Genomic DNA, 26,745 nt, shown 5'->3' on the forward strand with positions numbered 1-26,745 from the left:
GGGAGTCTACAACCCATTGGATGTATACCATTTGTATTATTATTATTATTATTATTATTATTATTATTATGTTCAGAGTACATAAGAATTAATTCATTTTTTTTTCAAATTATAATCCGGCCCTCCAACAGTTTGAGGGACTGTGATCTAGTCCTCTGTTTAAAAAGTTTGAGGACCCCTGATCTAAAGCTTTGGAGAGTTTCTGTTCAACCGTCTGCAAATTCCCTGCTTGGGTGGTGATGGCATGATCGTCAGCATAGATGAAACTCTCTGTCCCTTCTGGTAGTGGCTGGTCCTTTGTGTAAATGTTAAACATTGATGGAGCAAGCTGGTTTTCCCTGTAATAGGCAGTAAGAGCATCTAAAGCTTTGAAGAGCTTCTGTTCAACCATCTCCAAACTCCCTGTTTGGGTGGTGATGGCAGGATCGTCAGCATAGATGAAACTCCCTGTCCCTTCTGGCAGTGACTGATCATTTGTTTAAATGTTAAACATGGATGGAGCAAGCTGGTTTTCCCTGTAATAGGCAGTAAGAGCACCTCAAGCTTTGGAGAGCTTCTGTTCAACCATCTCCAACTCCCTACTTGGGTGGTGATGGCATGATCGTCAGCATAGATGAAACTCTCTGTCCCTTCTGGCATTGGCTGGTCCTTTGTGAAAATGTTAAACCTTGATGGAACCAGCCGGTTTTCCCTGTAATAGGTGGTAAGAACATCTAAAGCTTTGGAGAGCTTCTATTCAACGATCTCCAAACTGCTTGGGTGGTGATGGCATGATTGTCAGCATAGATGAAACTCTCTGTCCCTTCTGGCAGTGGCTGGTCCTTTGTGTAAATGTTAAACATTGATGGAGCAAGCTAGTTTTCCCTCTAATAGGCAGTAAGAGCATCTAAAGCTTTGAAGAGCTTCTGTTCAACCATCTCCAAACTCCCTGCTTGGGTGGTGATGGCATGATCGTCAGCATAGTTGAAACTCTCTGTCCCTTCTCTCAGTGGCTGGTCCTTTGTTTAAATGTTAAACATTGATGGAACAAGCCGGTTTTCCCTGTAATAGGTGGTAAGAACATCTAAAGCTTTGGAGAGCTTCTATTCAACGATCTCCAAACTCCCTGCTTGGGTGGTGATGGCATGATCGTCAGCATAGATGAAACTCTCTGTCCCTTCTGGCAGTGGCTGGTCCTTTGTGTAAATGTTAAACATTGATGGAGCAAGCTAGTTTTCCCTCTAATAGGCAGTAAGAGCATCTAAAGCTTTGGAGAGTTTCTGTTCAACAATTTGCAAACTCCTTGCTTGGGTGGTGATGGCATGATCATCAGCATAGATGAAACTCTCTGTCCCTTCTGGCATTGGCTGGTCATTTGTGTAAATGTTAAACATTGATGTAACAAGCTGGTTTTCCCTGTAATAGGTGGTAAGAGCATCTAAAGCTTCGAAGAGTTTCTGTTCAACCATCTGCAAATTCTTTGCTTGGGTGGTGATGGCATGATCGTCAGCATAGATGAAACTCTCTGTCCCTTCTGGCATTGGCTGGTCATTTGTGTAAATGTTAAACATTGATGTAACAAGCTGGTTTTCCCTGTAATAGGTGGTAAGAACATCTAAAGCTTTGGAGAGCTTCTATTCAACGATCTCCAAACTCCCTGCTTGGGTGGTGATGGCATGATCGTCAGCATAGATGAAACTCTCTGTCCCTTCTGGCAGTGGCTGGTCCTTTGTGAAAATGTTAAACATTGATGGAACCAGCCGGTTTTCCCTGTAATAGGTGGTAAGACCATCTAAAGCTTTGGAGAGTTTCTGTTCAACAATTTGCAAACTCCTTGCTTGAGTGGTGATGGCATGATCGTCAGCATAGATGAAACTCTCTGTCCCTTCTGGCATTGGCTGGTCCTTTGTGTAAATGTTACACATGGATGGAGCAAACAATTGTGATGGTAAAAATAAATTAAAACCCTTTCCCAAGCTCTGACTTTGCTGCAAAGTCTATGGAAGGAGCAGAGGCGAAAGTTGAGCTCTTGAGCTCAGCATGAAAACACATGCAAAAAACCCCAAATGCCAACGAGAACACAATGGGAGGCAGCCGAGATGCCAAGGCAAAGTCAAGCCGTCTCTTTCTTCTCTTTTTCACCTTCGTGAGCCTTTCCCTCCTTGTCGTTTTCCTTCCGTCAAGCTGTCATCGAGTGACAAAATGCACTTATGCGCAAACGGGGGGGGGGGGGGGAAAAGCTCATGCGCCAGAAGGGGAAAGAGGAGGAAGAGGTGGGAGAAGAGTGCGCCACCCAAGTATCATCATCTTCTCCTTCTTCCTCCAGATTTGGAAGATTATTCATCACAAGCTGGCCCTGGCACAGGAAGAGAGAGAGAGAAAACACCCCAAGAAATGTCAAGAAATGAGTCGCTTCCAGTTCGATGTGAAGCTGGGGGAGGAAAAGAGCAAGGAAGAATAGAAATATTGAAAAGTTGGATTCTTTGGTTAAGTTGCCTCCAGCGACGGCTGCTGCGGCAAAGCTGGCTGAAATCAGATGGTAATAAGACAGCTCGCCACAAAGCCACTTCAGAGCAAGGGCAGGAAGTGGAAATGTATATTATTTTTAATAATATTTTAATAATATTTTTATATTATATTGCTATGTAGTAGGCATGAGCAAAAATAGTAATAATCAGAATGTGTCGTAAGTCGTATCGTTTTTGTATGATTCGTGCTTACGATGCGATATCCAACACATGCGCAGTCCACACCAATAACTAGGAAATTGAAACTGACCCCATACTTTTATGTTTTTTTGGTGGGAATTTAGATTTTTTGAATGGTCAGTATTGTATTGACCCTAACCCTAACCCTAACCCTAAACCCTTAACCCTAAACCCTAAACCCTAAACTCTGAACCCTAAACCCTAAACCCTAAACCCTAAACCCTAACCCTAACCCTAACCCTAAACACTAAACCCTAAACCCCAAATCCTAAACCCCAAATCCTAAACCCTAAACCCTGAACTCTGTACCCTAAACCCAAAACCCTTAACCCTAAACCCTAAACCCCAAATCCTAAACCCTAAACCCTAAACCCAAAATCCTAAACCCTAAACCCTGAACCCTGAACCCCGAACCCCGAACCCTGAACCCTAAACCTAACCCTAACCCTAAACCCTAAACCAAAAACCCGAAACCCGAAACCCGAAACCTAAACCCCAAATCCTAAACCCCAAATCCTAAACCCTAAACCCTAAACCCTGAACCCGAACCCTGAACCCTGAACCCTGAACCCGAACCCGAACCCTAAACCCTAAACCCTAAACCCTAAACCCTAACCCTACACCCTACACCCTACACCCTACACCCTAAGCCTAAACCCTAAACCCTAAACTCTAAACCCTAACCCTTAACCCTAAACCCTAAACCCAAACCCTAAACCCTAAACCCTAAGCCCTAAACCCTACACCCTACACCCTAAACTCTACACCCTACACCTTACACCCTACACCCTAACCCAAAACCCTTAACCCTAAACCCAAAACCCTTAACCCTAAACCCTAAACCCTAAACCCCAAATCCTAAACCCTAAACCCTAAACCCAAAATCCTAAACACTAAACCCTGAACCCTGAACCCCGAACCCCGAACCCTGAACCCCAAACCTAACCCTAACCCTAAACCCTAAACCCTAAACCAAAAACCCAAAACCCAAAACCCGAAACCTAAACTCTAAACCCTAAACCCCAAATCCTAAACCCTAAACCCTAAACCCCAAATCCTAAACCCTAAACCCTAAACCCTAAACCCTGAACCCCAAACCTGAACCCTGAACCCGAACCCTAAACCCTAAACCCTATACCCTAACCCTTAACCCTTAACCCTAAACCCTATACCCTAAACCCTAAACCCAAACCCTAAACCCTAAACCCTAAACCTTAATCCTATACCCTAAACCCTAAACCCAAACCCTAAACCCTATACCCTAAACCCTAAACCCAAACCCTAAACCCTAAACCCTAAACCCTAAGCCCTAAGCCCTAAAACCTACACCCTACACCCTACACCCTAAACTCTACACCCTACACCCTACACCCTAACCCTAAACCCTAAACCCAAACCCTAAACCCTAAGCCCTAAACCCTAAGCCCTAAACCCTACACCCTACACCCTAAACTCTACACCCTACACCCTAACCCTAAACACTACACCCTACACCCTACACCCTACACCCTACACCCTAAACCCTAAACCCTAAACTCTAAACCCTAACCTGGAACTCTCTGCCTCAAAGTTCAGTGGAGGCTTTGAAAGAGAGGCTGGACGGCCATCTGTTGGGAGGAATTTGATTGTGCTTTCATGCATGGCAAGGAGTTGAACTGGATGGTCCGTGTGATTGCTTCCAACTCTATGACACTATGATTCAAGTTGTTGAGTCGCCCATCCAGTTCGAGACCCATTTTGTTCCAGTTTGAAGGGAATCGCTCCAGTTCTCCGCTCTGGCAAAAAGGAGCGGTAATGAATAATGCATTGGATACGTTCCCCTTAAGTGCCGGCGTTATCTCCTCCGTCGTCGTCGCCTGAGCATGTTCCTGCCGCAACGGCGCTATCTCACTTTCCCAGAACTCTGAGGTATCTCGACCCCCAAACCCGGATGCTGCGCTCCGATGCTCACGTGGATGCGGATTTCGCCATCATCAATCAGAGACAGAGGTCCCAGATCCTTGGCGAGGGAATGTTGAGATCCCATCGCAAGGCTGGGGCGAAAGGTGGAGAGATTGGGCCAAAATGCAAAGCTCTCTCGCTCTCTGGAAAAGGAGTCTGGGAATGAGAATAAATGGTGCTGCTTAAGTCGCAATTAGACCCTAACGACCCTTACAGGGCGAGGAATTAGGCCTGGGTGGCGGTGAGCTTGTTGGGTTGATAGCGTGGAAGTCATGGAAAGCGTGGTGGCCTCACAACTCCAGGTATTCTTGAGAGACACGGATTATCTGGATTCAGCACAGTCCGGAACGTCCCCTCTCAAGTAGCCGAGCTAAACCAGCTCCTTGGTTTACTGAGGAGCTGGCAGTGATGAACCGAAGGAAGAGGGAACTAGAGAGCGTGTGGCGTTCGGATCCGAGCGAGTCAAATCGAACATGGTTTGTGTCCTTTCTAAGGGCATATGACGCGGCAATAAAAGCCGCAAAGAAAACTTTGTTTGCGGCTACTATTGCGTCTGCAAGGAACCGTCCGGCGGAGTTGTTCCGGATTGTCAGAGGTCTTTTAACTCCCGCCATCTCAGGCGGGAGCCCTGACAATTCGGCCACGCGCTGCGAAGCATTTGCTCGGTTCTTTGCAGACAAAGTCGCTTTGATCCGTTCTGGTCTGGACACCATGTTAAATGCAGTCTCTGAGGATGTGACACGAGCACCTGCTTCTCCTATTTTGATGGATTCTTTTCCATTTGTGAAGCCCGAGGATGTGGACAAGATACTTGGAGGAATGAGGCCCACTACGTCCATCCTAGACCCCTGCCCATCGTGGCTTCTGAAGGAGGCCAGAGGGGGATTGGCTGAGTGGGTAACGGTGGTGGTTAACGCCTCCCTTCGGGAAGGTGAAATTCCAGCGAGCTTAAAACAAGCTATTATAAAACCACTGTTGAAAAAACCATCACTGGACCCCACTAAATTTGACAACTTTTGGCCTGTTTCCAATCTCCCCTTTTTGGGCAAAGTCCTGGAACGTGTGGTGGCCTCACAACTCCAGGTATTCTTGAGAGACACGGATTATCTGGATTCGGCACAGTCTGGTTTCAGACCGGGACATGGAACGGAGACGGTCTTGGTCGCCTTAGTGGATGATCTGCGCCGGGAGCTAGACAGGGGGAGTGTGTCCCTGTTGGTGCTCCTGGACCTCTCAGCGGCCTTCGATACCGTCGACCACGGTATCCTTCTGGGGCGTCTTGCGGAAATGGGCTTTGGGGGCACTGTTCTGCAGTGGCTCCGGTCATTTCTGGAGGGTGTTATTGGGGGACACCTGTTCAACGCCACAGCCTTTGACTTGTGGGGTTCCACAGGGCTCTATACTGTCCCCCATGCTGTTTAATATCTACATGAAGCCGCTGGGTGAGATCATCCGGAGTTTCGGGGTGCGGTGCCATCTGTACGCAGATGATGTCCAACTCTGTCACTCCTTCCCACCTGCTACTAAGGAGGCTGTCGAAGTCCTGAACCGGTGCCTGGCCGCTGTAATGGTCTGGATGAGGGCGAACAAATTGAAACTGAATCCAGATAAGACAGAGGTACTCCTGGTCAGTCGCAAGGCCGAACAGGGTATAGGGTTACAGCCTGTGCTGGATGGGGTCGCACTCCTCTTGAAGGCGCAGGTTCGCAGCTTGGGTGTGACCCTGGATTCATCGTTGAGCCTGGATCCCCAAGTTTCAGCGGTGGTCAGGGGAGCATTTGCACAGCTCAGGCTCGTGCGCCAGCTGCACCCGTACCTCGGGAAGTCTGACTTGGCCACGGTAGTACACGCTCTGGTCACATCCCGCCTTGACTACTGCAACGCTCTCTACGTGGGGCTGCCCTTGAAGACGGCCCGGAAGCTCCAGCTAGTCCAGCGCGCGGCAGCCATGTTACTAACAGGAGCGGGATGCAGGGAGCACACAACCCCCTTGTTGTCCCAGCTCCATTGGCTGCCGATCTGCTACCGGGCCCAATTCAAGGTGCTGGTGTTGGCCTACAAAGCCCTAAACGGTTCCGGCCCAAAATACCTGTCTGACCGCATAGAATCATAGAATCATAGAATCATAGAATCAAAGAGTTGGAAGAGACCTCATGGGCCATCCAGTCCAACCCCATTCTGCCAAGAAGCAGGAATATTGCATTCAAATCACCCCTGACAAATGGCCATCCAGCCTCTGCTTAAAAGCTTCCAAAGAAGGAGCCTCCACCACACTCCGGGGCAGAGAGTTCCACTGCTGAACGGCTCTCACAGTCAGGAAGTTCTTCCTAATGTTCAGATGGAATCTCCTCTCTTGTAGTTTGAAGCCATTGTTCCGGATCCTAGTCTCCAAGGAAGCAGAAAACAAGCTTGCTCCCTCCTCCCTGTGGCTTCCTCTCACATATTTATACATGGCTATCATATCTCCTCTCAGCCTTCTCTTCTTCAGGCTAAACATGCCCAGTTCCCTAAGCCGCTCCTCATAGGGCTTGTTCTCCAGACCCTTGATCATTTTAGTTGCCCTCCTCTGGACACATTCCAGCTTGTCAATATCTCTCTTGAATTGTGGTGCCCAGAATTGGACACAATATTCCAGATGTGGTCTAACCAAAGCAGAATAGAGGGGTAGCATTACTTCCTTAGATCTAGACACTATGCTCCTATTGATGCCCACGAGGACTTTGAGATCGTCCGGGGAGGCCCTTCTCTCGATCCCGCCAGCCTCACAGGCACGCCTGGCGGGGACGAGGGATAGGGCCTTCTCGGTGGTGGCCCCCCGGCTGTGGAACACCCTCCCTGTGGACATCAGACAGGCGCCCTCCCTTATGACATTCCGCAAGAGACTAAAGACGTGGTTGTTTGAGAAGGCGTTTGACTAAGTGCTACAACTATTGGCAATGACGATTGGAACGGAATACGGATAACGAGATTGGATTGTGATTCTATGATGAGACGCCGCGAATGATTTAGTGTAACTGTATTATTGATAGTGATGTTGTTATTGTTGTTTGTGATATTGCCTTTATTGTAAATTGTTTTTATATGTTGTACACCGCCGTGAGTCGCCCTAGGGCTGAGAACGGCGGTCTACAAGTGCAGTAAATAAATAAATAATAAATAAATAGCGGTGCTGCAACCACAAGGAGAGGGAAAACCTCGGAGGCAGAGGGTATGGACCTTATCCCACGCCACTCGTGTTAAACCATTTCTAAGCCACTGAGGCAATGAAAAGTGACAGAGCACATCCCACAATGCAAGGGGGCAAGCTGTCTGCTAGGCATGGTTAGGTACCGTCAGAATCTCCGTAATCTATATATATAAAAATGGAAAGGGTGTTCAACGGGACAGCAAAACGCGAAAAAACCCCGACGAAAACTCACCAAATTTGCCGTGCACATACCTCAACCCACAAGGTATGCACAACGTGAATCAAAATTCCAAACAACATTTCAACAAACTCACAATTACAAAAACCAACTGAGCATGTGCAGTGCCCAGGGGAGGAAGTACACACGCAATGCACTCTGGGAACTGTAGTTCTAGAATGCGACCTGCTCGCTGGGGGCCAGGATGCTGCGTGAACGGAGAAAGGAAGGAAGGAAGGAAAGAAAAGAAGGAAGGAAGGAAGGAAGGGAGGGAAGTTGAGAAGGTATATGAAAGAAGAAAGGTAGGAAAGAAAGAATACAGAGAGAGAAGGAGGATGGGAAAAAAGGGAGAAAGGAAGGAAGGAGGAAAGGAAAGAAAGATAGAAAAAAGAAAAAGAAGAAGAAAGGGAAGGGGAAGGGAAGGTGTCAAAAGGAAGGAAGGAAGGAAGGAAGGAAGGAAGGAAGGAAGGAAGGAAGGGGAATTGATGATTGGAGCAGATTGGAACAGATTGGAGGAGGGCCAATGTGGTCCCAATCTTCAAGAAGGGAAAAAAGGATGACCCAAACAACTACCGTCCGGTCAGCCTCACGTCGATACCGGGCAAGATTCTGGGAAAGATTGTTAAGGAAGCGGTCTGCAAACACTTAGAAACAAATGCAGTCATCGCTAATAGTCAACATGGATTTATCAAAAACAAGTCATGCCAGACTAATCTGATCTCTTTCTTCGATAGAGCTACAAGCTGGGTAGATGCGGGGAATGCCGTGGATGTAGCGTACCTGGATTTCAGGAAGGCCTTCTTTGACAAGGTCCCCCATGACCTTCTGGCAAGGAAACTAGTCCAATGTGGGCTAGGCAAAACTACGGTGAGGTGGATCTGTAATTGGTTAAGTGGACGAACACAGAGAGTGCTCACTAATGCTTCCTCTTCATCTTGGAAAGAAGTGACGAGCGGAGTGCCATCAGGAGGGTTCCGTCCTGGGCCCGGTCCTGTTCAACATCTTTATTAATGACTCAGATGAAGGGCTAGAAGGCAGGATCATCAAGTTTGCAGACGACACCAAATTGGGAGGGAGAGCCAATAGTCCAGAGGACAGGAGCAGGATTCAAAACGATCTTGACAGATTAGAGAGATGGGCCAAAACTAACAAAATGAAGTTCAACAGTGACAAATGCAAGATACTCCACTTTGGCAGAAGAAACTAAATGCAAAGATACAAAATGGGGGACAATGCCTGGCTCGAGAGCAGTACGTGTGAAAAAGATCTTGGAGTCCTCGTGGGGAGGAAGGAGAACATGAGCCAACAATGTGATGTGGCGGCAAAAAAAGCCAATGGGATTTTGGCCTGCATCAATAGGAGCATAGTGTCTAGATCTAAGGAAGTAATGCTCCCCATGCTCTATTCTGCTTTGGTTAGACCACATCTGGAATATTGTGTCCAATTCTGGGCACCACAATTCAAGAGAGATATTGACAAGCTGGAATGTGTCCAGAGGAGGGCGACTAAAATGATCAAGGGTCTGGAGAACAAGCCCTATGAGGAGTGGCTTAGGGAACTGGGCATGTTTAGCCTGAAGAAGAGAAGGCTGAATGGAGATATGATAGCCATGTATAAATATGTGAGAGGAAGCCACAGGGAGGAGGGAGCAAGCTTGTTTTCTGCTTCCTTGGAGACTAGGACGCGGAACAATGGCTTCAAACTACAAGAGAGGAGATTCCATCTGAACATGAGGAAGAACTTCCTGACTGTGAGAGCCGTTCAGCAGTGGAACTCTCTGCCCCGGAGTGTGGTGGAGGCTCCTTCTTTGGAAGCTTTTAAGCAGAGGCTGGATGGCCATCTGTGAGGGGTGATTTGAATGCAATGTTCCTGCTTCTTGGCAGAATGGGGTTGGACTGGATGGCCCAGGAGGTCTCTTCCAACTCTTTGATTCTATGATTCTATGATTCTATGAAGTTGGGAAGGGGAAGAGAGGAAAAAAAGCAAAGGAAGAAGAGAAAGGGAGGGAAGAAAAGAAAGAAAAGGAAGTCTGGAAGTCAAGAGCGAAGGAAGGAAGGAAAGAGATAGAGAGGGAAGAAAGGAGAGAAAGAGGAAGGGAAAAAAGGGAGGAGGAAGGAAAGAGGAAGAGAAGGAAGGAGGAGCGAAGGAACGAAAAAGGGAAGGGAGGAAAGACGGAGCAAAGGAAGAAGAGAAAGAAGGAGAGAAAGAGGGAGGGAAGGAAAGAAATAAAGAGAAGGATGGGAGCAAAAAACTAAGGAAGGAAGTAAACAGGTAGAGAAGGAAGAAAGGAAAGAAGAAAAGGAAATGAAGGAAGGACTGAAAGAAGGAGAGAAAGAGGGAGAGAAGGTTGGCCACAGCAACGCATGGTGGGTAAAGCTAGTTCGGAATAAAGTTGGAAAAAATGCCTTTTTGAAGCCATTTTGAAGTTCTTAAGAAAACCGGAGGTCCTTTTTCCGCCATTTTTGTTACGACTCGTGAAGTGAGTTGGAAATGATTCGGCTTTCCTCCGCTTTTAGTCCCTGGCCTCGGCTCAAGCCAGTTTTAAACCAGAGAAGGAAGGAATTTCCTGGCCTCAGCTCATGCCAGAGAAGCCAGTTTTAAACCAGAGAAGGAAGGAATTTTTGGTTTTTGTCCATTTACATGTGCAAAACCATATATATATATATATATATATATATATATATATATATATATATATATATATATGGTTTTGCACACACACACACACAAACACACACATCTATGCATATACACACACAAAATGCATACACAGAAAGGGGGAAAGAAGGAAGGAAAGAAAGAAGGAGGGAGAGAAGGAGGCAAAGAAGGAGGGAAGGAGAGAAAGAAGGAAAGAAAGAAGGGTAGAGAAGGAAGGCGAGAAGGAGGGAGAGAAAGAGAAAGAAAGGGAAAGAAGGGGGAAGGAGAGAAAGAAGGGTAGAGAAGAAAGGAGAGAAATAAAGAGGGAAAGAAGGAGGGAAGAAGGAGGGAAGGAAAGAAAGAAGGGTAGAGAATGAAGGAAGGGGGAAAGGAGGGAAAAAAAGAGAGAAAGAAAGAGGGAAAGAAAGAAAGGGGAAGGAGGGAAAGAAGGAAAGAAAGAAGGGTAGAGAAGGAAGGCGAGAAGGAGGGAGAGAAAGAGAAAGAAAGGGAAAGAAGGGGGAAGGAGAGAAAGAAGGGTAGAGAAGAAAGGAGAGAAATAAAGAGGGAAAGAAGGAGGGAAGAAGGAGGGAAGGAAAGAAAGAAGAGTAGAGAATGAAGGAAGGGGAAAAGGAGGGAAAGAAAGAGAGAAAGAAAGAAAGAAAGAGGGAAAGAGGGAAAGAAAGAAAGGGGAAGGAGAGAAAGAAGGAAAGAAAGAAGGGTAGAGAAGGAAGGCGAGAAGGAGGGAGAGAAAGAGAAAGAAAGGGAAAGAAGGGGGAAGGAGAGAAAGAAGGGTAGAGAAGAAAGGAGAGAAATAAAGAGGGAAAGAAGAAGGGAAGAAGGAGGGAAGGGAAGAAAGAAGGGTAGAGAATGAAGGAAGGGGGAAAGGAGGGAAAGAAAGAGAGAAAGAAAGAAAGAGGGAAAGAGGGAAAGAAAGAAAGGGGAAGGAGAGAAAGAAGGAAAGAAAGAAGGGTAGAGAAGGAAGGCGAGAAGGAGGGAGAGAAAGAGAAAGAAAGGGAAAGAAGGGGGAAGGAGAGAAAGAAGGGTAGAGAAGAAAGGAGAGAAATAAAGAGGGAAAGAAGAAGGGAAGAAGGAGGGAAGGAAAGAAAGAAGGGTAGAGAATGAAGGAAGGGGGAAAGGAGGGAAAGAAAGAGAGAAAGAAAGAAAGAGGGAAAGAAAGAAAGGGGAAGGAGAGAAAGAAGGAAAGAAAGAAGGGTAGAGAAGGAAGGCGAGAAGGAGGGAGAGAAAGAGAAAGAAAGGGAAAGAAGGGGGAAGGAGAGAAAGAAGGGTAGAGAAGAAAGGAGAGAAATAAAGAGGGAAAGAAGAAGGGAAGAAGGAGGGAAGGAAAGAAAGAAGGGTAGAGAATGAAGGAAGGGGAAAAGGAGGGAAAGAAAGAGAGAAAGAAAGAAAGAGGGAAAGAGGGAAAGAAAGAAAGGGGAAGGAGAGAAAGAAGGAAAGAAAGAAGGGTAGAGAAAGAAGGAAGGGGAGAAGGAGGGAGAGAAAGAGAGAAAGAAAGAGGGGTGGAAAGAAGGGGAAGGAAAGAAAGAAAGAAGGGTAGAGAAGGAAGGAAGGAGAGAAGGAAAGAGGGAAAAAAAGAGGGAAGGAAAGAAAAAAGAAGGGTAGAGAATGGAGGAAGGAGAGAAGGAGGGAGAGAAAGAGAGAGAAAAAGGAAAGAAGAAGGGGGAAAAGGAGGGAAGGAGAGAAAGAAGGAAAGAAAGAAAGAAAGAAAGAAAGAAAGAAAGAAAGAAAGAAAGAAGGGTAGAGATTGAAGGAAGGAGAGAAGGAGGGGGAGAGAGGGAAAGAAGGAGGGAAGGAGAAAAGGAAAGAAAGAAAGGTAGAGAAGGAAGGAGAGAAGGAACGAAAAAGAGAAAGAGGGTGGGAAGGAAGGAAAGAGACAAGGAAGGATGGAACCAAAGAGAGAACATCAGGAGAACATCAGGTAGAGAATGAAGGAAGGGGGAAAGGAGGGAAAGAAAGAGAGAGAGAAAGAAAGAGAGAAAGAAAGAAAGAAAGAAAGAGGGAAAGAAAGAAAGGGGAAGGAGAGAAAGAAGGAAAGAAAGAAGGGTAGAGAAAGAAGGTAGGAGAGAAGAAAAGAGGGAAAGAAGAAGGGAAGGAGGGAAGGAAACAAAAAAGGGTAGAGAATGAAGGAAGGGGAGAAGGAGGGAGAGAAAGAGAGAAAGAAAGAGGGAAAGAGGGGTGGAAAGAAGGGGAAGGAAAGAAAGAAAGAAGGGTAGAGAAGGAAGGAAGGAGAGAAGGAAAGAGGGAAAGAAGGAGGGGAGGAAAGAAAGAAAGAAGGGTAGAGAATGGAGGAAGGAGAGAAGGAGGGAGAGAAAGAGAGAGAAAAAGGAAAGAAGAAGGGGGAAAAGGAGGGAAGGAGAGAAAGAAGGAAAGAAAGAAAGAAAGAAAGAAAGAAAGAAAGAAAGAAAGAAGGGTAGAGATTGAAGGAAGGAGAGAAGGAGGGGGAGAGAGGGAAAGAAGGAGGGAAGGAGAAAAGGAAAGAAAGAAAGGTAGAGAAGGAAGGAGAGAAGGAACGAAAAAGAGAAAGAGGGTGGGAAGGAAGGAAAGAGACAAGGAAGGATGGAACCAAAGAGAGAACATCAGGAGAACATCAGGTAGAGAATGAAGGAAGGGGGAAAGGAGGGAAAGAAAGAGAGAGAGAAAGAAAGAGAGAAAGAAAGAAAGAAAGAAAGAGGGAAAGAAAGAAAGGGGAAGGAGAGAAAGAAGGAAAGAAAGAAGGGTAGAGAAAGAAGGTAGGAGAGAAGAAAAGAGGGAAAGAAGAAGGGAAGGAGGGAAGGAAACAAAAAAGGGTAGAGAATGAAGGAAGGGGAGAAGGAGGGAGAGAAAGAGAGAAAGAAAGAGGGAAAGAGGGGTGGAAAGAAGGGGAAGGAAAGAAAGAAAGAAGGGTAGAGAAGGAAGGAAGGAGAGAAGGAAAGAGGGAAAGAAGGAGGGGAGGAAAGAAAGAAAGAAGGGTAGAGAATGGAGGAAGGAGAGAAGGAGGGAGAGAAAGAGAGAGAAATGGGAAAGAAGAAGGGGGAAAAGGAGGGAAGGAGAGAAAGAAGGAAAGAAAGAAAGAAAGAAAGAAAGAAAGAAGGGTAGAGATTGAAGGAAGGAGAGAAGGAGGGGGAGAGAGGGAAAGAAGGAGGGAAGGAGAAAAGGAAAGAAAGAAAGGTAGAGAAGGAAGGAGAGAAGGAACGAAAAAGAGAAAGAGGCTTTGCTCTGCGGGAGCACGCAGCTCGTGGCCCCTTCCCAAAGGCAGAAAAGCTGGCTTGGCCCAGGGAGGAGGAGGACGAAGCGGCTCCGAAGCTGCTTCGCCCGCCACCTCCCCCACCTTCTCCACACCCTGCGGGCCGGATAAATGCCCTCGGGGGGCCGGATCCGGCCCCCGGGCCTTAGTTTGGGGACCCCTGATTTAGAACTAAGAAATAGACTTGTGCGTGGAATTCGTTTTTTTCCGTTTCTTTCGGTACTTTCGGGAGCCCGTAACGGTAAGGGTCCTCCCGGTACGAAAACCCACCCAACACGAAAGCAAGCCGGAGCCAATCTCCGCTCCTCCTCGGCTTTTCGGCATCACAGTTTAATCTTTTTTATTAATCCCCCAGCAAACTGCACATGGGACGTAATGGCACATCCATTTCCGATGCCCTTCTTTGCAAAATACAGGGAAAGTAGAGCAGCACGGTGCATCCAACCAGAGTCGGCTCTGCATCATTAACATTTGACAATGTTTCCGACATAAGGCGTGCTTTCTACCTCGGTCCCCGCCGCGTTGCCAACTGGAACGCCATCCGGGATTTTGCTGAGCTCAGCATTTAGTGCCACGTACGCTTCAACGGACACAAGGTTTTGCCTACAAGAAGCACAAGTAAGAGAGCCCGGATCGGACCAATGTGGGCTTCCCTACAATTACAGCATCACAGGACCCCAAAGAGCATCCAATCCAACCCCGTCTTGCCATGTTACAGCTAAAAGATGGCCTTCCAAACTTCATTGAAAGGCCTCCAAAGATGGAGAGTCCATCGGCCTCGAAATCAGTTTGTTATTCTAAAGAGACAATGTTGTTGTTGTTGTCAGCATCATGGGGGCACAATGGATTTAACTGGTAAAGCCTGAAGGTCAGCAGTTTGATTCCGCAGGCCGGGGTGAGCTCCCATCTGTCAGCTCTAGCTTCCCATGCAAGAACATGAGGGAAGCCAAGGGATGAGTCCCCCTCAAGGAAATAGAGCAGTATATAAATAAAGTATTATTTATTAATTTATTTATTTAGTATATTATAATAAGATCTGGCTTCTTACTGCCTGGGGCAATCCTTTGTTGAGAGGTGATTAGCTGTCCCCGATTGTTTCTTGTCTGGGTGGGAGAAAGAATTCTGGTCTGTTTGAGATACGTGTGAATGTGGCAATGGACCACCGTGATTAGCATTTAATGACCTTGCAGTTTGCAAGGTCTGGCTTCTTACCGCCTGGGGAAATCCTTTGTTGAAAGGTGATTAGCTGTCCCTGATTGTTTCTTGTCTGGGTGGGAGAAAGAACTCTGGTCTCTTTGAGGTAGGTGTGAATGTAGCAATGGACCACCGTGATTAGCATTTAATGGCTTAGCAGTTTGCAAGGTCTGGCTTCTTACTGCCTGGGGAAATCCTTTGTTGAGGGGTGATTAGCTGTCCCTGATTGTTTCTTGTCTGGAAGACAGAAACCACGAAACTGAACAAAATCTGACCACTAGTATTAAAAAACTATAAAATCATAACAGCAAATAAAGAACTAAATTCAAAAACAGGGGAACTTCAGACCTCTCAACAAAGGATTCCCCCAGGCAGTAAGAAGCCACACCTTAAAAATGCCAGGCCATTAAATGTTAATCAAGGTGACCAATTGCAACAGTCACACCTACCTCAAACAGAAAAGACTTCTTTCTTCCACCCTGGACATTCCTAACAAAGGATTCCCCCATGCAGTAAGAAGACACATCTTGAAAACTGCTAGACCATTAAATGCTAATCAAGGTGGCCGAATGAAACATTCACACTTACCTCAAACAGAAAAGAGTTATTTCTTCCACCCTGGACATTCCTAACAAAGGATCCCCCCATGCAGTAAGAAGACACATCTTGAAAACTGCTAGGCCATTAAATACTAATCAAGGTAGCAAATGGAAACATTAACACCTACCTCAAACAGAGAAGAGTTCTTTCTTCCACCCTGGACATTCCCAACAAAGGATTCCCCCAGGCAGTAAGAAGCCACACCTTGAAAACTGCTGGGCCATTAAATGCTAATCAAGGTGGCCGAATGAAACATTCACACTTACCTCAAACAGAAAAGAGTTATTTCTTCCACCCTGCACATTCCTAACAAAGGATTCCCCCATGCAGTAAGAAGACATACCTTGAAAACTGCTAGGCCATTAAATGCTAATCAAGGTGGCAAATTGAAACAGTCACACCTACCTCAAACAGAAAAGAGTTCTTTCTTCCACCCTGGACATTCCTAACAAAGGATTCCCCCATGCAGTAAGAAGACACATCTTGAAAACTGCTAGACCATTAAATGCTAATCAATGTGGCCGAATGAAAGATTCACACTTACCTCAAACAGAAAAGAGTTATTTCTTCCACCCTGGACATTCCCAACAAAGGATTCCCCCAGGCAGTAAGAAGGCACACCTTGAAAACCGCTAGGCCATTAAATACTAATGAAGGTGGCAAATCGAAACATTTACACTTACCTCAATCAGAGAAGAGTTCTTTCTTCCACCCTGGACATTCCCAACAAAGGATTCCCCCAGGCAGTAAGAAGGCACACCTTGAAGACCGCTAGGGCATTAATTACTAGGTAGCAAAACTATAAAATCATAACAGCATAAAATCATAATCAAGGTAGCAAAACTATAAAATCATAACAGCAAATAAAGAACAAAATTCAAAAACAGGGGAACTCCAGACCGCTCAACAAAGGATTCTCCCAGGCAGTAAGAAGTCACACCTTGAAAACTGCTAGGTCATTAAATACTAATAAAGGAGGCAAATGGAAACATTGACACCTACCTCAAACAGAGAAGAATTCTTTCTCCCGCCCTGGACATTCCACTTGCCTAGTTTCCGAGAGACCTCTCAACCTCTGAGGATGCCTACCATAGATGTGGGTGAAACGTCAGGAGAGAATGCTTCTGGATCATGGCCAGACAGCCCAGAAAACTTACAACCACCTAGTGATTCCGGCCACGAAAGCCTTCGACAACACTATTCTGAAGCGCAGGAATATGTGATGCGAGGGGATTTTTACAATTTTTCACGCGCAATCTCTGTTTTCTTTTTCCGGTGTCTCCCAGACTCTAGGAAGATGCCTTTGGAGCAAAGCTGGATGGTTCAATTAAATCCTTAACCAGGGCGGACAGGGCCCGGCTGGTAGACCTCCCTGGGGCACGGCGTTCCATACGCCGGGTTGCCACACCGATGCGCTTCCCTCGCGGAAGCTGACATGCACCGTTTGGACATCTGCGGCGGGAAGAGTCCAACTCTGTTTCCTCTGGGGTTGAGCCTGAACGTTCCAACCGGATTCCCTTGAGTTCCTCCTCCTCTCGTTCTCTCCCTTCAGAGGAACACGCCTGCTTCACTGTCCCAATGGATTCCTTCAGATTGAGGAGCCCAAGGACATCGGAAGCTCCTGAGATGCCAAAGAGTTGGCCGGGCAAAGTGGAGTAGTGGTTGGAGCACCGGGTTCAGATTGAGGACATCTTGATCCAAGTGTCACCTGAGCCCTCCAACCTAACTTCAGCACTGCCCACGCCTTGAGAAGAAAGGGAGAAGACAAAAAGGAGGAAGAGGAGGAGGAGGGAAGAAGAAAGGGGAGGAAGAGGAGGAAGAAGAGTAGAAGAAGAAGAGGAGAGAAGAAGAGGAAGAAGAGAAAAAGAAGGGGAAGGGAAGGGGGAAAGGAGAGAAGAATGAGGAGGAGGAAGAGGAAATGGATAGGAGAATGAAGAAGAAGAAGAGAAGAGGAAAAGGAAGGCAGGGGGAGGAAGAAGAAATTTACAATTTAGAAGAAAGGAGAGGAAGAGAAGGAAGAAGAGTAGAAGAAGAGGAGGAGAGAAGAAGAGGAAGAAGAGAAAAAGAGGGGAAAGGGAAGGGGAAGGGAAGGGGAAAAGGAGAGAAGAATGAGGAGGAGGAAAGAAGAAGAAAGAGGAAGAAAAGAGGGGAAAGGGAAGGCAAGGGGAGAAGGAGAGAAGAATGAGGAGGAGGAAGAGGAAATGGATAGGAGAATGAAGAAAAGGAGGAGGAGGAGGGCAGGAGGAGGAAGAAGAAAGTTACCATTTAGAAGAAAGGGGAGGAAGAGAAGGAAGAAGAGTAGAAGAAGAGGAGGAGAGAAGAAGAAAGAGGAAGAAGAGAAAAAGAGGGGAAAGGGAGGGGAAGACAAATGGAGAAGGAGAGAAGAACGAGGAGGAGGAGGAGGAGCAGGAGCAGAAGCAGGAGAAGGAGCAGGAAATGGATAGGAGAATGAAGAAGAGAAGAGGAGGAGGAGGGCAGGAGGAGGAAGAAGAAATTTACCATTTAGAAGAAAGGGGAGGAAGAGAAGGAAGAAATGTAGAAGAGGAGAAGAAGAAAGAGGAAGAAGAGAAAAAGAGGGGAAGGGGAGGGGAAGGCAAGGGGAGAAGGAGAGAAGAATTAGGAGGAGAAGGAGAAGGAGGAGGAGGAGGAGAGAAGAAGAAAGGGAACAGAAGGAACAGGATAAGGATGGGAAGAGGAAGAAGATGAGTGGAGGATGAGAGAAGAAAGGGAAGAGAGAGAAGACGAGAAGGTGAAAGAGGAGGAAATGAAGGAAGGGGATAAGGACAAGAGGAGGAGAAAGAGAGAAGAAGAAAGAGGAGGAAGACATGAAGGAGGATAAGGACAGGAAGAGGAAGAAGAAGAGAAGAGGAGGAGGAGAGAAGAAAGGGAAGAGGGAGAAGACGAGAAGATGAAAGAGGAGGAAACGAAGGAAGAGGATAAGGACAGAAAGAGGAACAAGAAGAGAAGAAGAAAGAGGAGGAAGAGATGAAGGAGGATAAGGACAGGAAGAGGAACAAGAAGAGAAGAGGAGGAGAAGGAGAAGGAGAGAAGAAAGGAAAGTGAGAGAAGACGAGAAGATGAAAGAGGAGGAAACGAAGGAAGAGTATAAGGACAGGAGGAGAAAGAGAGAAGAAGAAAGAGGAGGAAGAGCTGAAGGAGGATAAAGACAGGAAGAGGAACAAGAAGAGAGGAGGAGGAGGAGAGAAGAAGAAAGAGGTGGAAGAGAAGAAAAAATAGTCTTGGAGGAGAAAGCGGAAAGAAGGCAAGACGGAGGAGAAGGAGAGGAGAAGAAAGAGGAAGAGGAAAGGAAGCGGAGGAGGAGGAGGAGAGAAGAAAGAAGAGAAGGAAGAGAACAGGAGGAGAAAAAAGAAAAGGAGAAGGAAAGAAAGAAGAAGGGGAGGAGGAGGAAGAAGAAGGAAACGAGAACAAGAAAAAGAGGAAACGAGGAGATAGGAGGAGGCAGACAGAAAAGAAGAACGAAAAGAAGAAAGAAAATGAAGGAGAGGAGGAGGAGGAGGCTCCATTCCTCGCCTGGCGATAGCATTTCCTCTCTCCTCCCCGGTTTCCTTGTTATGACATCATTACAGGTTGATAAGGATGTAAACACCTGTTTATTATAAATCCAATTACATCCTTCCCGGATGTATAAATCACACATTTAATTCCACTTCAGAAACATTTTCTGTCCTAAGCGGAGAAAATAACCGCTATTTATTTCCATCATGAATTCTCACAGCGGCATAAATATTTATTAAGCCAAGCGTGATCAGCCCTTGAAACAAATATATATTTTATATAGAAAAGAGATAGAGAAAGAAGCAAGCCTATCCCTGAGACCCAGCAGTGGCCCCAGCTCTCTTTGAAGTTCAATCCTGCTTCCAAAAAAAAAAAAGAACGTGAAGAGGAGGAGAAAGAGATGGAGATGGAGAAGGAGAAGGAAAAGGGGGAGGACAAGGAGAAGGAGTGCTTGATTCAAAGGAGAAGGGGAAAGGGATGGAGGTGAAGGAGGAGAAGGAGAAAAGAGAATGAGAAGGAATGTTGGCCTCGAAGGAGATGGAGATGTAGGAGAAGGTGAAGGAGGAGAAGGAGAAGAGAAGGAGAAGGGGAAAGGGAAGGGGGAGAAGGAGAAGAATTTGATTCGAAGGGGAAGGGGAAAGAGTGTTTGACTTGAAGGAGAGGGAGATGGAGATGGAGAAGGAGAAGGAGGTGGAGGTGGAGATGGAGATGGGGATGGAGAAGGAGAAGGAGAAGGAGGTGGAGGTGGAGGTGGAGGTGGAGATGGAGATGGAGATGGAGATGGAGATGGAGATGGAAAGGAGAAGGAGGTGGAGATGGGGATGGGAAAGGGGAAGAGGAAAGAGTGTTTGAGTTGAAGGAGAAGGAGGTGGAGATGGGGAAAGGGAAGGAGAAAGAGTGTTCGACTTGAAGGAGTAGGAGATGGAGATGGAGATGGAGATGGTGATGGAGATGGAGATGGAAAGGAGAAGGAGGTGGAGATCGGGATGGAGATGGAGATGGAGATGGAGAAGGAGAAGGAGATGGAGAAGGAAAAGGAGAAGGAGAAGGAGAAGGAGAAGGAGATGGAGATGGAGATGGAGATGGAGATGGAGATGGAGATGGAGATGGAGATGGAGATGGAGATGGAGAAGGAGATGAGAAGGAGAAGGAGAAGGAGAAGGAGAAGGAGATGGAGATGGAGATGGAGATGGGGAAGGGGATGGGAAAGGGGAAAGAGTGTTTGACTTGAAGGAGAAGGAGATGGAGATGGAGATGGAGATGGAGAAGGAAAAGGAGAAGGAGAAGGAGATGGAGATGGGGATGGGGATGGGGATGGGGATGGGAGAGGGGAAGGGGAAAGAGTGTTTGACTTGGAGATGGAGATGGAGAAGGAGAAGGAGAAGGAGGTGGAAATGGGGAAGGGGAAGGGGAAGGGGAAGGGGAAAGAGTGTTTGACTTGAAGGAGAAGGAGGTTGAGATGGGAATGGGGAATGGGGAGGGAAAGGGGAAGGGGAAGGAGAAAGAGTGACTTGAAGGAGAAGGAGGTGGAGATGGGGAAGGGGAAGGAGAAAGAGTGTTTGACTTGAAGCAGATGGAGAAGAAGAATGAAAAGAGCGTTTGACAAAAAGGAGAAGGAGATTAAGATGTAAAATGTGATTGAGAAGGGGAAGGGGGAGGAGATGGAGAAGTGGAAGATGAAGGAGAATGAGAAGGAGTGTTTGAAAGGAGAAGTAGATGGAGAAGGAGAAGAAGATGATGAAGAAGGACAAGATGAGGAGGAGGAGGAAAAGCAGGACACGAAACCATAATACTGAACCCTTTTGAAATGAACCACTCCTGGACATACTTTTTCAGATGTGGATAAGCGAGAAGGAGGTAGAGATGGAGATGGAGATGAAGAAGGAGGAGGAGGTGGAGATGGGGATGGGAAAGGGGAAAGAGTGTTTGACTTGAAGGAGAAGGAGATGGAGATGGAGATGGAGAAGGAGGAGGTGGAGATGGGGATGGGGATGGGAAAGGGGAAGGGGAAGGGGAAAGAGTGTTTGACTTGAAGAAGAAGGAGATAGAGATGGAGAAGGAGATAGAGATGGTGATGGAGATGGAAAGGAGAAGGTGGAGATGGGGGTGGGGAAGGGGAAAGAGTGTTTGACTTGAAGGAGAAGGAGAAAGAGAAGGAGAAGGAGGTGGAGGTGGAGATGGAGAAGGAGAAGGAGGTGGAGAAGGAGGTTTGAAGAGGAGGGTCTACTGTATTGAAGAACCTCGCTGCAGGCATGGTGAGGCCCGTATCCAAGGAGTCATAAAAGTTTCAGTGCCATTTGCAACAGGAAAAGAGCTCGCCTTGAGATCCAGCTGTCCTTGGACTGCTCCAAAGTGTTCTTGACATGACAAACACATCCACTTCGACTCCGATGTATCTTCAGGGAGAAGAGAGGAGAAGAATTGGAGCATGTGCATTGCTCCAGCTGAAAAACCCAGGGAATGCTGAAATGCATGGAAGGCGGAGGCGCGTTTGCAGCTGGGAAAAGTCCCGTTGTTCTGCCTGACCTTCCTTCCTTCCTTCCTTTTTCCGCTCGCGACCTGCAAAAGAGAAGATGTGCAATCACGCTCTGGACTTTTTTCAGTCCTGATCTGACCCCGCAGACCGCTGAGAGTCAGTACAAAAGAGCACAGCGAAGAAGAGAATAATAATAGAGCAGGGGAAAAATGCAATATAATACCGTTAGGGTCGTAAGAGGAAGGAGAAAAATGGCTGGTCAAGGCCGACTCCCCATCCATTAATCCTACCTTGCGGGAGGCAGAGGATTTCGATATATCTTCAGCTTGGAGCCCGATGTACGGATTCAAGTTTCCTCCTCTTATAGTCTTCTTCTAAGGACTATGTTAGAGTCAGAGGCGGCCCTAGGGAATATTCAATGGTAAGCAAACAGTATTTTGCCCCCCCCCCCCCCCCCAATCATTGATATATATTTTCTGTTCGTCGTGGGAGTTCTGTGTGCCATATTTGGTTCAATTCCATCATTGGTGGAGTTCAGAATGCTCTTTGATTGTAGGTGAACTATACATCCCAGTAACTACACTTTCCGCACTTGCTCCCTTGCCTGGCCCGCACATGCCTGAAGACCCCGGCGTGTGCACCAAAAGTCACCTCTTCTCCTGACTTTCTCCTCAGCCATTGGGACCAAGAGAGAGAAAGAGAGAGAGAGAGGTGGAGATGCCCACCTTTCCTGAAGGTAGGCGCAAAAACAAAGGAAGGAGCGGAGGTGGGAGATACCTCCATCCGGGCACTCTCTCTCTCTCTCTTAGTCCCAATGGCTGAAGAGAAAGTCAGGAGAAGAGGCGACTTTTGGTACACACGCTGGGGTCTTCAGACATGCCTCCGGACCTGAAGCGGGCCAGGCGCGGCGGCTCGGCCCCTTGGCCCACCCGCGGATTGGGGAGAGGAGGCGGGTGGAGCGCCGGGGAATCGAGAAAGGGAGCCGGTCATGGGGAAGGGATTGAACATGGAGAACGATTGAGCGGTGGCTCTGCTCGCGCACCCGGTGGCCGGGTGGAGCTGGAACAAGAGGGGCTAGGCGAGGCTCAAGGGCCCGGCCCCTTTGGGAACAGGAGGCAAGAAAGCCGGGGCTCCCCCGGACTGCTAGGGCTGTTGTGAGCTGAGGGGGCGCTTCCAAGTGGTGGTTGAGGGGCATTTACAGAGGTGCCTCTGCGCCCCTGGCAAAAAAAATATGTTCTGCGACCGCTTACTTAGCGTAATGGACGAGCCGCCCCTGGTTAGAGTTGTGCAAATGTCCGTTTTTAATTCGTATTTCAGATCAAATTCGTTGGATTTATTTATTATTTATTTCGGTTGCTTCTACCCCGCCCTTCTCACCCCTGGGGAGGACTCAGGGCGGCTTACAAAAGTGAGGCACAATTCGGTGCCCGCACTACATAACAATAGTAAAACAATAACATCAGTTAACAAAACAGCAGCTTTAACAATAACATCAATTAACAGGAACAGTAATTATTATAAGGCAAAAAAACCATAAAAACCAATACAAACCATTTTCCTCATTAACGGTCAGCGCTTCACAATCTCATAGTTCAATTCCAATTCCGCACTTATCAGTCCTTTCGGTCCTATCCATCTGGTTATCCGTATCTAGTTGTCAGATTGCCCAAAGGCCTGGTTCCACAACCATGTCTTCACCTTCCTCCTGAAGGAGAGGAGGGATGTTGATGCCCTAATTTCCCCCGGAAGCGAGTTCCACAGGTGAGGGGCCACCACTGAGAAGGCCCTGCTCCTCGTCCCCACCAGTCTCACTTGTGTTAGTGGCGGGGTCGAGAGCAGGGCCTCCCCAGATGATCTCAAATTCCGAGGTGGGACATACAGGGAGATACGTTCAGACAGATACAGTGGACCGGAACCGTAAAGGGTTTTGTAGGTCAAAACCAGCACCTTGAATTGGGCTCGAAACTGAACCGGCAGCCAGTGGAGCTGGCACAGCAAGGGGGTGGTGTGCTCCCTGTATGTCGCCCCGGTAAGCAATCTGGCTTCCGCTCACTGGACCAGTTGGAGTTTCCAAACAGTCTTCAAGGGCAACCCCACGTAGAGTGCGTTGCAGTAGTCTATTTAGGATGTAACAAGAGCATGGACCACTGTGGCCAGATCAGACTTCCGAGGTACGGGCGTAACTGGTGCACAAGTTTTAGTTGCGCAAAAGCTCTCCCGGCCACCGACGAGACCTGGGGTTCCAGGCTCAGCGATGAGTCCAGGATCACTCCCAAGCTGCGAACCTGCGTCTTCAGGGGGAGTGGAACCCCGTCCAGCACAGGCTGTAACCCTATGCCCTGTTCGGCCTTACGACTGACCAGTAGGACCTCTGTCTTGTCTGGATTCAGTTTCAATTTGTTGAAATTGCGCATTAGAATCACGCAAAAAAAAAGGTGAAGAGGGGAGAGAAATCGAAACACTCCCCAATCGTTTTCGTTAAGATTCTGTAAAAGGTTTGTGCGTGAAGGCAAGAGAAGACAAGGAAAAAGAAAGAAGACCATGTTGCAGATGGGTAGCCTCCAATCTATGAAGTCCCCTCTACCTTCAGAAATAGGACAATGTGGAGGCATCTCGTTCATGAGTCAAAGTCAACTGGACAGCAAAGATGAATAAAAAGAGAGGGAGGGACTAGGAGAAGAGGAGAAGAAGAGTAAGAAGAAGAATATTAGAAAGAGAAGAGGAGTAAAGGAGGAGGAGGAGGAGGAGGAGGAGGAGGAGGAGGAGGAGGAGGAGGATAGCAACATCATGAAATCCCCCTAACTAATCCTGTGATTATTAAACGTTGGTTCTCTAAATGTTGGAGAACATCTGGAGATGTTCTCCAGATATTATGTTTTGGACTTCTGATCCCAAAATTCCTCACTGTTGGTCAAGCTGGACTTCTGGAAATCTGACTAATCCTGTGATTTTCAATCGTTGCTTCTCCGGATGTTGGAGAATATCTGGAGATGTTCCCCAGATATTATGTTTTGGACTTCTGATCCCAAAATTCCTCACTGTTGGCCAAGCTGGACTTCTGGAAATCTAACTAATCCTGTGATTTTCAAACGTTGCTTCTTCGGATGTTGGAGAACATCTGGAGATGTTCTCCAGATATTATGTTTTGGACTTCAGATCCCAAAATTCCTGACTGCTGGCCAAGCTGGACTAACTAATCCTGTGATTTTCAAACGTTACTTCTCCGGATGTTGGAGAACAACTGGAGATGTTCTCCAGATATTATGTTTTGGACTTCAGATCCCAGAATTCCTGACTGTTGGCCAAGCTGACTGTTGGCCACATCTCCAGATACGATGTTTTGGACTTCTGATCCCAAAATTCCTGGCTGTTGACCAAGCTGGACTTCTGGAAAACTAACCAATCCTGTGATTTGTAAACATTGCTTCTCCAGATGTTGGAGAACATCTGGAGATATTCTCCAGATATTATGTTTTGGACTTCTGATCCCCAAATTCCTGACTGTTGGCCAAGCTGGACTTCTGGAAATATAATCCTGTTATTTGTAAACATTGCTTCTCCGGATGTTGGAGAACATCTGGGGATGTTCTCCAGATATTGTCTTTTGGACTTCAGATCCCAGAATTCCTGACTGTTGGCCAAGCTGGACTTCTGGAAATCTAACTATTCCTGTGATTTTCAAACGTTGCTTCTCTGGGTGTTGGAGAACATCTGGAGATATTATGTTTTGGACTTCTGACCCCAGAATTCCTGACTGTTGGCCAAACTGGACTTCTGGAAATGGAAGTTTGATTCTATTGAGAGAAAGGCAGGATACAAACAATAACAATAATGTATCTGGAGGAGATTCTTTAGGTTGTGTCCTATTATTGTGACCCACCTTGAGTCCCTATTGAGAGAAGGGTGGGAGGGAAATAATGATGGTGATGATAATGGTGATGGTGACGTATCTAGAAGACCAAAGTTTGGGAATCATTGCCCTTCTGCATTGTCCATTCAGGAGAAAGAACACAGTGCTCGCTTCCAAGGCCAACACAGTTTGGGGAATAGATGCTCTCCGAGGTCCCCTCGCTCTTCCCTTTGTTCGGGAAGAGATGCATTTGTTCGGTCTCGGTGGCCTTTCTTCTCCAAAATTGCTCGGATTTGTGGGTTTTAGGGGAGAAAGAGGAGAACGAGAAAGACGGAGCCAGCACAAAAGTTCTCCTCCGATTTGATGAATGGCATGCTGACATTATATACATATATGAATGAGCCACGGATAGAGAGAGAGGGAAAAAACACCGTAGGACAAACTCAAAGCAAAGAGACTTCAAGATGAAATAGTCTCTATTATCAAAGAGATGTCTTAATTCCTCTGAGTTTTGGCTCCGGCTGTCTCATCTGACGGTTCCTACCTTCCTTCCACTATTAACTAGGCAAAAAAATTCTCTCTCTGTCTCTTTTCATATCTCGTTCTACCGCAGTGTCCCATTTCGAGACCTGGATTTGGGTTTTCGGGGGCTCCAAGTTTCAGGGAGGAAGAGCCAAGACCTCACGAAGCCACGAGGCCGGAACGTTACGTCTCCGAAAACATAAATTAGTTATGGTCTCAAGGATGGGAGGGGGAAAGAAAAGTCATGAGCTTCTTCAAAAGCAATGGTTCAGAAGAACATGGAAGAATCGTAAAGATGGGAAAGGATTCCAGAAGGCATCTAGTCCTACCTTCGGTTTTGGGCAGGAATCAACTCTGGAAGGGACTAAGTAGGCCTTTTTAAAGTTGGAGAAGAGAGAAAGTAGGCCTTCTCAGAATCAGAGAAGGAAGAAAGTAGACCTCAGAATTGGAGAAGGAGGAAAATAGGCCTTCTCTGAGCTGGAGAAAGAGGAAAGTAGACCTCAGAATTGGAGAAGGATGAAAATAGGCCTTCTCTGAACTGGAGAAGGAAGAAAGTAGACCTCAGAATTGGAGGAGGAAAATAGGCCTTCTCTGAGCTGGAGCAGGGAAAAGGTAGACCTCAGAGCTGGAGTAGGGAGAAAGTAGGCCTTCTTCTCAGAGCTGGAAAAGGGAGAAAG

The 26,745-nt window shown here is 46.9% G+C and overlaps 1 protein-coding gene across 1 annotated transcript; it reads left to right on the top strand.

Annotated features, from left to right (window-relative positions):
- The first annotated feature begins 9,345 nt into the window (after positions 1–9,345).
- LOC137097798 (octapeptide-repeat protein T2-like) lies at positions 9,346–21,253 on the top strand. The gene is made up of 7 exons (XM_067472930.1): positions 9,346–9,362; positions 12,367–12,592; positions 12,682–12,743; positions 18,346–18,410; positions 18,879–18,940; positions 18,995–19,163; positions 21,057–21,253. The coding sequence occupies exons 1-7, from the start codon at positions 9,346–9,348 to the stop codon at positions 21,251–21,253; spliced, it is 798 nt and encodes a 265-aa protein (XP_067329031.1).
- The last annotated feature ends 5,492 nt before the right edge of the window (positions 21,254–26,745 follow it).

Source organism: Anolis sagrei, chromosome 13, assembly GCF_037176765.1.
Source record: "Anolis sagrei isolate rAnoSag1 chromosome 13, rAnoSag1.mat, whole genome shotgun sequence".
Lineage (NCBI taxonomy): Eukaryota > Metazoa > Chordata > Lepidosauria > Squamata > Dactyloidae > Anolis > Anolis sagrei.